We start from the raw sequence: 14507 nt of genomic DNA, 5'->3' as shown, positions 1-14507 counted from the left end.
TATAAAGGCTGTGATTCCAAATGCCGCAAGGTTCACTAAAGTGATCGTAATATCGAAGGAATTCATTCACATGTTGCTTGCAACCATTATTGCAATTGTCACAATTCGCATTACAGCTCTGATGTTAAAATTCGACAGAAACACTTGGCAAACTTTCAACATTAGTCAAATTCTGATTGGATTGTCAATTGTCAGAGAACCAGAAAAGCAAGCTGAAAGAATTGTTTTTGGTCTATTAGTCTTGAGTTGCATTGTCTACTCAGGCTACTTCTATTCAGTAATTCTGGATATCAATTTTCTACCCGAACCGCAAATTCAAAATCTCGAAGAACTTGCTAATTCGTCATTGACGCCAGTTATGCATCCCTTTGTAAAGAAAGCACTGATTGCAAGTCCTGTTTCTTACATTCGAAAACTAGGCACAAAATCAGTTGAGTTTTCTAATTTAAACCATGTAAACGAATGCTTGGATTACTTATCTAAATATCAAAATGTAACTTGTATTACATTTAATGCTGAAGAACAAGTAAATGATTTCATGGCTAGGGAGGAAAAATTTAATGGCAGAATACTGCAGGATCAACTTTCGCCCTATTACACCAAGACCTGGACGTCAAGGCACGGATCTCCTTTTCTTGATCGCTTCAATGAAATTTTACTAAGATCATCAGAAGGCGGTTTTCTATTTGAAATTCTTTCAAACGATGTCAACACAGTGAGTAGAGTTGCACCACCAGAAGATATAAGCACGGAAAAATTACTTCTGATTGTCTTCTATTTGCTAATTTTCGGATACACTTTGGCAACAACTGTTTTTTTCATAGAAGTAGTAAGCGTTATTAGTATGTGTACAAAAAAATAAATTCGATAAAACAGGTGTGACAGCCGAAACAGATAGAAAGAAAATTAATATTTTAATTATGTAATTAAATTTCAAAAAGCGTTTATACATAAATTATTAATTAATTATCCTTTTTCTTTTGACATATCTAAGTCGGTCTGTAATTGATTTGAGTCTTACTTGAGTTATAAATTTCAAAGGGTGGTTGATGGGAGAGGTGACAGTTCTGACTGGACTAGACTCAAGTGTGGTGTTCCGCAAGGTGCTTCACTTTCCTCCTTATTGTTTAATTTGTTTAATTGCTGGCTGACCTTCCCGCTTTAACAGTTAAAGAAGTTCCCATAGAATTCAGAGATAAAGTAAAAGATCATGGTCTAATCCTTAATTGATCCTTGTCTTGAAGGGAAACAGAAAACAGAGACTCTATTCCAACCTGAACTCGAGCTCTACTATTTAAATAAATAATACTACCCATTTATGATTATTTCTGTACGGTCTATATGATGATATAACTAATGAGTTGAATTATAAGCTTGAGATGTCTTTGAATGCATGTATTTGGTTTGTCTATAATCTACCCAAAGTAGAGCATATTACACCATATAGGAGAGAGATATTGAATGTCGCAAGCAGGAGACAATACTTCATTGGAAGTACATTATACTCAATTTTTAATAGCAAAATTCCCACTTATCTGTATGACTTTTTTGATTTCAAAGATCGCAATGAAAATTCACACTGCAAGCTATGTGAGAGAAACAAATGTTTCAAATATTCCATTTCATCGTACATGTAAAATGCAATATTAGAGGTGCCAGATTATATGGAATAAATTACCAACTGTGATAAGAGAATCATCTAGCCATTTTGTATTTAAAAAGTTAAGCGATTTAAATAGCAATTTGTTTATTAAATATCTTCGATATTTTTTTTTGCTTAAACATGGCGTACCTCTCCAAGTCCCATCGACTGCAGACAAAGAGGGTGTGCTCTGCGTTGTCCACAGGGAACTGGCAGTAAGCATACTCCTCACTCGCTCTCTTCTTCAAGCGCTGCAGGTACGAGTTAAAACACCCGTAACCTGTCCGCGCTTACGTCAAGTAGTAGGAGACCTTACCATGGTTCCTACTTAACCAGGTGACGAGTGTCGGTATAAGGTGATATGTCCATCGACGTTTTACCACCACATCCCATCTTTCATGCCATTTTTCGACGAGCTTGTGCCTTGCTTCGACGCGGATGCAGTCCTTGCTGGGTCGATCTTTCTCTTCCGAAGAATTTGCCTCTTTGAGAAGGAGGATAATTTCCTCCCTCTCAAGCGCCAAAAGACCTGCTGGAGGGACACTTGCAAGGACCTGCACAGCACTCGTGGATACTATCCATTAAGCAGAGACGATACGCGAAGTAATGCATCTCTGCGCGGACATCATCTTTTTGCAGATTGTAGAACATCTATTCGTTCTCAGGGAGGGGGCCCACGCTGGTGCTGTGTAAAGAAACTTAGCGTGGGCGACACTTGCCACTAGTCTCATCTTCTTCTCACTGAGGCCTCCAACGTTTGGCATCACTCGTGCTAAATTAGCCGCACACTCTATCGCCTTGTTTAACGCCGTAGCCATGTGGTGATGGATGTTTAACCTTCCATTTAATTCCACACCTAGGTACTTAATCTGTCTCCTCCACTTGACTTCGAATTCGTCTTTCACGATTTGTGGGGATTTATAACCACGTCTGTCTGTGACCAACAACGCTTCGGTCTTTTCCAGGGCCATTTGAAGACCACTGGTTTCCAACTAGCATTGTGCTAGCAGCAGACATTCGTTCACTAATGTCCCTAGAGCTTCCGCGGAGTCGGCAGTGTACACGATCAACGCGTCGTCCGCAAAGCCGACGATCACCGCAACTTCGACCAGGTCCATTCTCAGAAAGTCATCGTACGATACATTCCATAAAAATAGCCCTACCCTCGAGCCTTGAGGGGCCCAACGCTGCATCTCTTCTTTTAGAATGCAGGTGTCTCCCTCGTAAATAACTTACCCGTCGCTAAGATAATTATCCATTATCCGCAACAGGTAGGGCGGTATACCTTTCTGTATCATCGACTCCATGAGATCTTCCCATCTCGCGGAATTGAACGCGTTCTGTATGTCTATTGCTACCAACGCGCAGAAGCTCTTCTTCTTATGTGGACCCAATTTGTTTTTCCCTTCTCTGTCGAGAACCTTTGCGGAATCCAAATTGGTAATCGGATAGACTAATCTCTCCAGTCAAGTGAGATTGCATTCTCTGCAGAACCATGTCCTCTAGAAGTTTGTCCATCGTATCCAACAGGCATATAGGCCTGTAAAAATATCTTCGATATTGTAATGTATCTTTGTAATTTGTTTTTTAGTGCGCTCATTACTTCCACAGAAAATTATAAGGTATTAAAATAAGCTGCAACACTTCTTATTTTAATCCAATTTTGCTTATTTTAATATCAAAATGGATTAAAATAAGAAAAATTGGATTAAAATAATAAGCGTTGCAGCTTATTTTAATGCCTTTTAATTTTCTGTGTCTAGGAGCCTTATCAAATAAATAAATTAGCTAGTGATTTTCACCAATTCTCTAGAAATCACTCTGGTTAAAATTCTGGTTTGTTTGCGGACTAATCTGAAATTAATCCGAAACAATCCGGTTTATTGTCATGCGGAATTAGTCCTGCTAATTACGAAATTTGTCCTATTTGTGTAACCAATGAATCCGGAATTAATCAGATCAAATCTAAAGTCACTTCGATCAAATGTAATTGGTGAATGCGCTGATTATAGATTTACTGCATAAAGAGAAATAGATGGTACGGGGTACTATCGAGATAGTACCAGGTACCATATTTGATCTTACATATACGGACAGCTATCTAGATTCTATCAGTTACTATCCAGATTGTACGGAGTAACATCTTAATTGTACTGGGTAACATAACCATTCTTTTGTAACATCTTTGATAGTACCGAGTAGCATAATGATGGTACCGGATACCATCTACTTTTTACAATCTTAAGATCATAAGTTCTTACCATCTATTTTTCTCAGTGTGATTACACATGCCGGATTAATTTCAGATTCGATAGAATTTTATTATTTGTGTATTATCCGATTAATTCCGACTCTAAAGCGGATAGGGATGGACGATTCTGTTTGGAATAGAACTGATTCCATCTTGAGAATCAAATTTTCTGTGAGTTGATACTTATTTTTGCGAGATTTGAGTGTTGTTTGTTCGACGGTTAACCTATACTATGAAAGGCTCAAAATATATTATAGATAAAATAACTTTTTCATTGTTATATAGTAATTGTTGAAGTGTTTATATTTTTCAAGAATTAAATTCTTATTCAACATAAACTATAAAAATTTATACTCATTTAGGATTTTTTTTTTATTTAACTAAAATCAAATTGTTGCAAACTAATTGAGGATTTATTTTATGTCAATTTCGGACTGATCTGCCTGTATTATTTAATCTGAAATCATTCCGAAATTGTAACCAGGGCAGTTAATATCACTGGTTTAATCAGTAAGAATTAGGTTACTGATGTAAAATTACTCTAAGACCCTTCTACAGTCCAAATTTTGACCCTGTAACTATTTCCGTTTGGGAGATACAGAATTTTAATGGTTTTAACAGTTTAACATTTAGACCCGGTCTCCGCTATATATAATAAATGTTGCGAAAAATTAAATTAATTAATCTTTTGTAAAACTTGTAAAATTTGTAAAACATTTAAATTTATACACGTCTATTATCAGTAGCACTTAATAATTTTCTGGTTTTACGTATGTAAATTTAACACTACTGTTTGCAGTTGAAGATAATGTATATTGAAAACCAATAAAAAGAATGAAAAAATCTCGATTTTTTTAATGAAAATACCGAAACTCTTGTATATTACGGAAAAAAATTTATTTGTTACAAATAATATCGGTTACTTGACTATTATCAAAAAAATAGTTACTTAAACTAAATAATTTTTATTTGAATTAAATAAATTGTACTTGAACCAATAATTTCTCTATTTGAAATAAATACCATTTAATTGACTTATACATTTATTAATACAATATAATTATATTAATTCCACATTTTGATTTTATACATTTTGTGATGCTCTAAACATTTTTTCTACTAATAAAGATTTAAAAAAACCTATTTACATTTATATATTAGTGTCATATAACAGAAATAGAAAAGTCAATATTTCATTTTATTCTCGTACAGACATCAATACAGTAAAATAGGACATTGATGTTTGGAGAACCTTTAATAATAAATTGCATAATAATTAACAATATATTGATAATGAAATTAATTAGAATAATTTCATACCTTTGTAAAAAACTGTAATGAAAGTACGAATATTTTGCCAACGACAAATGTAGTTGGTTCAGATCCTTTTCTCATTATTATGATTAACAATTGTTTTGTTTCAGTTGTCAAATGGTACCAATCTGCATTGTATCTAACAAAATCAATCATTAATTATACCCAGTAAAAAGCGAGGAATTGAAAAGAATTAAAAATTTTTAATTCTTCTGAATTCCGTTTCTGTCCAATTCTTTTTGTATCCTTCTTGGGTACTCGAAAATAAGGCCAGTTGTATTCTTCTCAATTTCGTTTTAAAATTTTGTACAGAAAAAAATTTGACGGTCCAAAGATTTAATCTTTGATTTTCAATATCGGAGCCAGTCAATTCTATTCTGCGCAGCTGTATCAACTGAACTGTAGATATTTGATTTTAAATGAACTTCAGAGTATTACGGAATTCAAAAGAATTAAATAGTTAGCGAAATATTAAAACGGAATTGATAGGAATTGAGTTTCGAGCAATCTTAGTCTCAACAAGGAATACATATAGGAATTGGGTACAAACAGAATTCAAAAAAATTGATAATTTATCCTTTTCATTGGAAACTTAAAATTTTTCAATTCTTTTGAATTCCTCACTTCTTACTGGGTATAAAATATCAAAATTTCATAATATTAAAGTATTTCTTTACAAATAATTCACCAGAAGATAGAAAATGTCTTATGTTCTCTTCTATACACTTTAAGTCTAAAATCTAAATTTGAAATCATTTCAAGTTTCAATTTTTGATTTCTGACGAACCAGATTTCCATAGTGTTGGTCACCGCAAACCATGTTTTTCAAAAGGACATCAATTTGACAGAAGATAATTTTAAAATTATTTAATAATAATACATCGATATTTTGAAAAAATTTAATGGTGTACGAGAAAAAAATTCATAAAAAAGGTCTATTTTTTGGAGCTACAACTGCGAGTGCCCCCTTAAGGTCATGTGACTGTTAGGTCTGTAATATTAATTTGTCCGTAACTTGTCTCGTAAAATGGTGAATGGATTGAGCTAAAATTTTGTGGAGGAATTTAAAATATGATAAAGAATGGTTGTGAAGTGCGAAAATGTTGATATATTGTTAAATAAATATAATAATAAAAGGCATAAAAATTGTTAGAAAATCCGACACTCCTAACCCCCACATTTTCTAACTATTTTCAAGTGTTTTATAATAATTATTTAACAATATATTAACATTTTCGCACTTGACAACCATTCCTTATCATATTTGGAACTCCTTCATAAAATTTCAACTCAATCCATTCAGTATTTTACGAGAAAAATTACGGACAAATTAACATTACAGACCTAACAGTCATATAACGTATCACTGCCTGAATACTTGTAAAGGATAAATTAATATTTTGATTTTCTTTAGAAATTGAGTTGTACATTGAGTTAGAAAGACTAAGGCTGTTATCCAGTAAATGCTGAGTTGGTAGAGTTAAACAGAAAATATTAAACACTTGAAATATTACGTAACATCCAAACCTTAATGCATCCCCAGAATTTTTTAAACTCATCACACACTAAATCATAGAATAAGATTAGAGCTTACTCTGTTGCATAAAATGTCTGTAACTACGTGCTTAAATACGATTACAATCATAAAGTTGATTGTCGATTGATTTTAACGTCGACAATCGTTGGTTTACTATTTTTTTTCCACACCAACGCGTTGACTTTGTCTAAAATTTATATTATGATACTTTTTCAATTATTATTATATCCAAAATTATGACCCTAAAAAGCTATCAATTTGAAAAAAAATTTACTGTCTAACCTAACGATTTATTTTCCCACATTTTTAACAGTAAATATGTGCCTAATTAAGGGGTTACGCCACCCTGAAATTTTCAAAAAATTGATTCTTTTTTTTTTGCTTAATTTCAAAATTTATATTCTAACGAATATTTTGAGGTGTCTCCGAAGACAATGTCTCACTAATTACAAAAGTTATGATCTTTAGAAGTCAGCGGGTAGGGACGCGCCGAGAGCTGCTTGAAGTCGTCTAGCGCCTCCTTAACGACTTTCCATTTTCAGATCAGAGGACATTCTTTCCATTCTAGGAGAAGAGTATTATGGCCCAGGAATTGCTGATTAAATAGTAAGTTAAAAAATTTTCAAGTTATAATACACTAAAGTATATTTTTTTCTTCTTTTGCGTTTTTCTCGAAACTACATTTTTCGAGACGGTGTACACGCGATAACTCAAAAACAATTCAACCGATTGACTTGCAAATTAATATACATCTTCCTAAATACCTAAAAAACTATCCGATTTTCATGCGTTCAGGGTGGCGTAACCCCTTAAGACTGTAAATCCTGTTACAAATTTTGCAACCATTTTTAGGGTTACGATGATATTTGTAGTCGTATTTACATACGTAATTACGGTCTTTTTTACTAGAATATTCCAATATTCTTTTTTAACATTACAGTTAATGAATTTAAAATTTTATTATTAGCAATATATGGTATTTACTTGGACTCCCGTGACGCTTAACAAAATTGCACTGAGCCCAAAGACAAGAAGATACGAAGTTGAAAAAGTATTCTGAATATCATTGATAAATCTCGAAAAGTAAAATATTTTAATTAATATAACTCAAGTAGTTTGGTATTCCCTTCGATGATATTGGCAATGTAATTTGTAATATTTAGTTTCAATATGAATAATTGAGTACACAGAAAATTTGTGTTTGTATCTTAGAATATCAGTCATGAAAATTTTGTTCGATAAAATATGTCGTTCCTCACATACAGCACTGAAAGTTTACGAAAAATTTATAAGAAATGTTCCGTAAACTTTCGGTGCTGTGTGGGTCACTCTGTCAAAGCAAGAAAATCTTCTAAAATGTGCCATGAAATATATCAATATCACTTATATGCTTTCTAATTACACTGTTAAATATATTTTAGAAAATTTTCTTGATTATATTTTCAACACAAATTATTCCCGTGTATAGTAATTTTTGTTATACAAACAGTAGAACTTTTCTGTGCATTGCCACACAAAGTTTAATTTCCCGATGGAGCTTTTTTTGAGAACTAATTTTATTAATAGAATCAGGATATTCTTTTACGGCAGTAGTCAATTTTTGTCTGTGAACAATAAATATATAGCAGACTTATTTAATACTGACAAATTTCATTAACTTTAGGCGGTCTACCTGTGTGTCAATCCGATAAATGCTTGATATATTTGTTTGTTTATGCTTGAATATTGTTACAATTTGTCAAACCAAGAGGTATGATGTAATTTTTTTTATTGATCCTGCGTGGGATCCTCTTATGGTTTCTACAAATACAAAATGTTCCTACACAGGTTCTTTTACAAGATCCTTGTTCCAATATCCTGCAATGGATCCTTCGTAGGATTCTTAGCAAGATCCCTCAGGGAATCTTTAAGGATTCTTAGCAGGATCCCTCAGGGAACCTTTAAGGATCCTATGTAGGAACTTCTTGGGATCCTTTAAGGATCATGTGCAAAAAATTTTAGCTGGAAAACATCTCTATACTCTGTAATTATTAATTACTGTTTAATAAATCTTAATTTAATTAAATATTTCTACAAATCAACTCGGTCCACACAATCAGTAGTTGCATGGTTTATTTTAGAATTTTTTTAAGCTCTGAGTACCTTATTTTAAGGACGTGCTAAAACTTTTTTTCATATAAAAAAATGTAAAATTCACGATCATATAATTTTATTATCTTATCGATGAGAAATATTAAAGAAAAATTAATTTTTTGAAATATTCACACAGGTAGGCCTCCTTAAGATTATTAAAATCTTAATAATTAATAATTAATCATTTTTTACACTTGTTTTCTTAATTACGTAAGGTACTTAAGTTATTGTAGGTATGGTATATAATATTATTCTCATATTACATTTACATAGATTGTTACATAAAGATAAAGATTCCTATTATACATTTTAGAGTTAAAATATTAGCTAAAAATAATCTATTGAAATTTTTTATATAGTTTTTCACGTGAGTACCATTAGAGTTAACTTTTGAGGAAACCTTGTAAGATCCTTCATATGATTATATATGTGTAATGCATTCATGAAAATCTTAAGGCAACGTACATCAGTAAATTTGATGTATGTATGTACTCCAGTACAAAACTATATAGGAATTTCCAACAGGGTGTATAAAATCTAAAAAACCAATTTGTAGTTTTCGAAAAATTATTTTACTATTTAAAAAATTTAACAATAAATTGAGATTACCCTAAAATGTCAAATATTCCACAAGCATGCTCAAGAAACGTTATAAGAATTGTACCTCCATTTACAATCGCATAACTAGCAACGTAACCAACTACATAACTATAAAGTATTATGACGACATAGTATTCTTGTGAATTTAAACCACACTCAATAAAAAACATAAGCGGCTTAGGTGTACCATCGTTTCTCATAATGATAATTATCATGGGAATGCCATGTGATAAATAGTAGAAAAATCCATGTCCCAAATAAGCAACTAAAAAATGACCATTATATAAATTTAAAAGCAATGGTTTAGTACATGAGGACGAGAGTAAAGATATATTTAATCATTAATTGTAAAAACTTAATGATTTTTGTTCTATTTTTTGAATATATTAATTTGTTTTTCAAATAAAAAATATCTACAAGTATATATGCTAGTGAAAATTTTGCACTTTCTGCCATATTTGTGTAGAATAATAGTTTCATTTTCTGATGTTAATGTGTCCCAATCATTTTGCATTTTTCCAAAAACAGCGTTTATCTATGAAGAAATTGTGATTTTGTGTATATGATTTACATTTATATATTATTATGAAAACAACGTTCATGTAAATGTCTATTAAAAAGATTACCTACTTTACAGAATTCAAACATTGTTTTTTACAAAAGGAACTAACAAAGTAATTGAAGAGCTCGACGGAATAACGATCTATGGCACAATTGAAAAGTTTGGTTATGAGCTTTCAAAAAACGTAAATTTTTTATTAAATTGATAACAACTGTAAGCGAATTATTATTACTAATAGAATTAAAAATAGTTACTAAGTGTGTAATATATAACAATTTACATATACTTATTACCAATTTCATGAAAATTTACGTTTTTTGAAAGCTCATAACCAAACTTTTCAATTGTGCCATAGATCGTTATTCCGTCGAGCTCTTCAATTAATGTTCCTCAACAGGATCCTTGTCCAAAATATCCTGCAAGGGATCCCATTGGGATCCTGCGTAGGATGCTTAACAGAATCCCTCAGGGAATCTTTAAGGATTCTATGTAGGAACCTCTTGGGATTCTTTAAGGATCCTGTAGAGGAATTTTTAGCTGGGTTCCAAACATATTATCCCTGATACTGCCGTACAAATTAAAAAGATACATAAGCGCCATTGTCGCTTAGGTTGATTTTCTCATGTTTATTCTACAGTAATTACGACCTAAGCGACAATGTCGCTTACGATCTTTTTAATCTGTACGGCAGGGATACTGAATAGTTCCAATAATTAATTGCATAAGATTCAAAAACCATCCCCACACAGCACATAGTATTTTCAAAACATTTTTGAAATAAAGGATAGAATGAAAGAACACGAGAGAGACTGCAAGTGAGATGAAAGAAAATCAGCCCTTGTAAAACACTCCCATGAGATGGACCACTTTTTTAATTTTAAAGACGTTAAAATTTTAGGAACAGAAAGATATTACTTTCGAAGAATTTTTAAAGAAATGTTTCAAATAGTTAAAAATAATAATGCAGTTAACCTAAGAACAGATACAAATGCTCTTAATGATATTTACAGAACTTTAATTTTAAACACTAATAAAATTAATTTTTAATTTTGAATTATCCTCCTCATGGAGAGAAAGCAATCTACTATATCGACATTATATAACTTTCAAAATCGTAATCTTAGTTTGCGTTTTCATATCAATAAACATGTGACTTTTAAAAAAACGGGGAAGGTTTCTCCTCCCCTTATTGTTAATTAAAAATTTAAATATATAGTCAATGTTTTTAATTTTATATTGTTTGAAGGATTTTTTAAATTTTATGTGTGTTATGGCTTATAATTATATATTAAAGATAGGAAAGTTTCAACACGTGATTGGTGAGTTTTGAGGTTAACTTCTTATGATATTGTATGGAAGTGTGACATGTATATTTATATTTTGTATATATTTTCAGATTTAACTCTGAAGAGGCTCCGCGTTGTGGAGCGAAAGCTTAGAAAAATTAAATAAATGATTTTTTGTAAATGATCAGAAGAAAAACACTTTTTTAACATCTTTTTACTACAACTGAGTCAAACTGATCAACAATCTTACATCCTTTATATTTATCATTTTTGAAATATTTCACTGAAATTTTGAAATATTTCAATATGCAAAGTCCTTGAAATATTGCTGCAAACAGGAAAATGTCAGCTTATGAGGAAATATTGATGGCCAACTTCAGAAAATATTTCACTGAAATATTCCTGCAATATTACAAATAACGACTTCTGAAATATTTTACAAAATGTTCAAAATTTTTTGACACATGAAATCAATAGGTATTTTTTGAAATTTTTAACACCCTTAGGATTCTAGAAAACTAAAAACTACTGCGCAGTTGTACAGGCCATAGTAACTGAGATCGACCAGTGCGCATTATTTAAGTTGAAAATTTCCAGAATATTTCAGTGAAATATTTTCTCAAGTTGACCATCAGTATTTCCTAATAAGCGGACATTTACCTGTTTGCAGCAATATTTCAAGGACTTTGCATATTGAAATATTTCAAAATTTCAAAACGATTTTGGAAATATTATGTGCTGTGTGGGTCATTATTTTTAAGTTTACTTTGAGGAAGCAAAAAAAAAATTTAAACTGATTACTTGTTTTATTTTCATATTGTTATTTGTGTAAAGAATTGCAGCCATTGAAGTATAACATACTGGTGTAACGCACTGCAATACCATGTCAATATTTCCGAATTCTTTTATTAATCCTGCAATCTAATTTTTTAATATTTACATTAAATTAAAAACAATTGTGAATAAATATAGTATTACCTGAAGACATATAAAAGAAAAAATAGTAAAAAAAGTAAATGATTTTAATAAAAAATTGAGCCATTTCGGATGATGTACACTTAAACCTGTTAAAATTATAATATATCTGGTAAGATCGTAGTATGGCTTATTTACTACGTCCATCTCTTCGGTGCCTACACAATATTGACAAAAACTCATGTGTTTTAGTCCTTCTTAAAAGCATCCTTATTCTGCGTACAAATCAATATACCGAGTATTTAAATATTTATGTTGACTTAAAGTGTTTCCCAAGAACTGTTAGAAATACCTATAATTATAATAATTGCCACTTATGCATATTAACTTAAAGAGTGGATGTTTTTCATCGAGTTATCTAAGAACTGTTAGATGTATCTATAATTATAATAATTGCCATTTCTACATTTTATCTCAAAGTATGGATAGTGTAAATGTAATTATATATAATAATGATAGGTTGAAAGGACTTTTACTTTGTATGAAAAAGAAAATTAATCAATACCGTCACCTTATAGTATCTACAAATTTTAACAATAAAACTACAATAGAAATTAGTTATCTTATAATTTTTATAAACACAACACTTTACATGAAAGAATATCACATTGTTAGAAATTCGATTTCTACATTATACTATAAAAATTAAAATTATATTATAGTTTCTATTATATTAAATACTTTGTTTTTATAAATATAATATGTGACGGTCCGTGATAAAAGGTAGAACTACATAAATTTTATGTTATGTGTAGTTGATAGTTTTACCTCAATAAAAATTTCTTTTTTAATTAGGCGAAATCAAAAATCAAAATTGTGAGTAAGATCATGTACAAGATGTTGGGTTTTCCTTACAGTTTATAATCAAAATCTCTAATGGCTGCGCAGTAGTTTTCTATATAGCTTATATATAGCTACGCAGTTGTTTTTCGCATGTATGAACAAAGAGTTTTTATGACCAATGTTACAAATTTCCACAAATTTTGCAAAAATTAACACAAGATCATGTACATGAACTTACTTATGATCTTATGCAAGTACACGAGCATGGACTCATAATAAAGGAGCCTGCGACGGGATTGGAGGAACCGTTAAATACACGCATATAAGTCCAGTTTGCAAAAAAAACGAATCACTCCGTCAAAACTTGTTTAGGATTGTGTAAAAACTTTTTTCAAAAAAATTCAATTTTGATTTTTTTACGACAGAAGAGCACACGAGACACAAGTAATCCGTTAAAGACAGGTATTAATGTTATTAATGTGTATTCAAATAAAACAAAATTTAAAACTATTTATTAAATTTTAATATAATTTAGTAGAAATCAGAGTGTCGCATTGTTACAAAGATCCTCATAATGTGGACTGTAAAAATTTTTTATTTATTTGAACTATAAATGTAAATAATAAAGTTTTTTTAAAACCATTTCAGATTTTAAAAAAGGAGTAATATGCAACAATAACATCTTCAAAATAGGTAAAAAATGAAAGATTATTTTTGTTTATTAAATTACTATACTAAATTGTTTATATTTATAAAAAAATTACAAATTTACAAAAATAAACATGATTTAAAGCAGGAAATATTAATTTTAAATAACAATAACAAAGATCACAAATTTTGTTGTTAATAGAATGCCATAAAATTCTTAAAATTTTCGTTCCAGGTTACTATTACTTTTGCAATAATCGATTCATTTGTGGCATTTTTAACCATACTTTTTAACACAATGTATGACAATGCCCAGGCAGAAATCGACGACTGACCTGGTACCGGCCGGTACCAACGGCAGACTTTAAATATTCAACCTGTGCCGGCAGAAATGCCGGTCGTGGCGTGGAACCAGTGCGGTCAAGGATGATAACCCAGCAACTATCCGCGCCGGTGCTGGTAAACCACCGTCTCGATTCTTGTTTTTAGTGTTTTAAAACGGTTTACTGCCGGCAAACCACCGGTGGGGTACCGGATCAGTCATGGATGATAACCCGGGAAGTAACCGTGCTGGTAAACTACCGGGCCAGTGGTTAAAAAGAAATTTTTACATTCGCATCATATGAGAAGGTATAATTTTTGTAACTTATAACGAAGTGTTCGTTATTAGAGGAAAATAAGCGGGTTCATTTTGGTGTGATCCGTGGCTTTCGAATTTTGATCGAATTTTCATATTAGTGTTTTTGAGTGTCCTCTGTCATGTCTTTCTGGTAAAT

At 31.2% G+C, this 14507-nt stretch overlaps 2 protein-coding genes across 2 annotated transcripts; both read right to left on the bottom strand.

Moving 5' to 3' along the window:
- Positions 1–1208: 1208 nt before the first annotated feature.
- On the bottom strand, positions 1209–2613 carry LOC127278094 (uncharacterized). The gene is made up of 3 exons (XM_051299626.1): positions 2292–2613; positions 1959–2216; positions 1209–1237 (listed from the first exon to the last, which is right to left on the bottom strand). The coding sequence occupies exons 1-3, from the start codon at positions 2611–2613 to the stop codon at positions 1209–1211; spliced, it is 609 nt and encodes a 202-aa protein (XP_051155583.1).
- A 2311-nt stretch (positions 2614–4924) lies between these two features.
- Positions 4925–12606, bottom strand: LOC127278142 (uncharacterized). Its single transcript, XM_051299701.1, has 9 exons — positions 12304–12606; positions 12127–12246; positions 9895–10012; positions 9487–9742; positions 8232–8348; positions 7729–7819; positions 6636–6772; positions 5214–5346; positions 4925–5145 (listed from the first exon to the last, which is right to left on the bottom strand). Exons 1-9 carry the CDS (start codon positions 12481–12483, stop codon positions 5092–5094), a joined length of 1206 nt encoding a protein of 401 aa, XP_051155658.1. The 5' UTR covers positions 12484–12606; the 3' UTR covers positions 4925–5091.
- Positions 12607–14507: the final 1901 nt, after the last annotated feature.

The sequence above is a fragment of the Leptopilina boulardi genome, unplaced genomic scaffold (genome assembly GCF_019393585.1).
Source record: "Leptopilina boulardi isolate dan_hultmark-lab unplaced genomic scaffold, ZJU_Lbou_2.1 LbouV2_195, whole genome shotgun sequence".
In the NCBI taxonomy this organism is placed as follows: domain Eukaryota; kingdom Metazoa; phylum Arthropoda; class Insecta; order Hymenoptera; family Figitidae; genus Leptopilina; species Leptopilina boulardi.
Note: the sequence above shows the minus strand (reverse complement) of the source record. Positions and strands in the feature narration are given on the sequence as shown.

What these genes read in the sequence shown, in the direction of transcription:
- LOC127278094 (XM_051299626.1), bottom strand. Translation starts at nt 2,613, where the DNA reads ATGGCCCTGGAAAAGACCGAAGCGTTGTTGGTCACAGACAGACGTGGT. An exon ending in CTCCCTGAGAACGAATAGAT is followed by an intron (nt 2,217 to 2,291) that starts GTTCTACAATCT and finishes CTTAATGGATAG; the next exon opens with TATCCACGAGTGCTGTGCAG. An exon ending in CTGGTTAAGTAGGAACCATG is followed by an intron (nt 1,238 to 1,958) that starts GTAAGGTCTCCT and finishes TTTCCCTTCAAG; the next exon opens with ACAAGGATCAATTAAGGATT.
- LOC127278142 (XM_051299701.1), bottom strand. Translation starts at nt 12,483, where the DNA reads ATGAGTTTTTGTCAATATTGTGTAGGCACCGAAGAGATGGACGTAGTA. An exon ending in TTTCTTTTATATGTCTTCAG is followed by an intron (nt 12,247 to 12,303) that starts GTAATACTATAT and finishes TTAAAAAATTAG; the next exon opens with ATTGCAGGATTAATAAAAGA. An exon ending in TTTCACTAGCATATATACTT is followed by an intron (nt 9,743 to 9,894) that starts GTAGATATTTTT and finishes GTCATTTTTTAG; the next exon opens with TTGCTTATTTGGGACATGGA.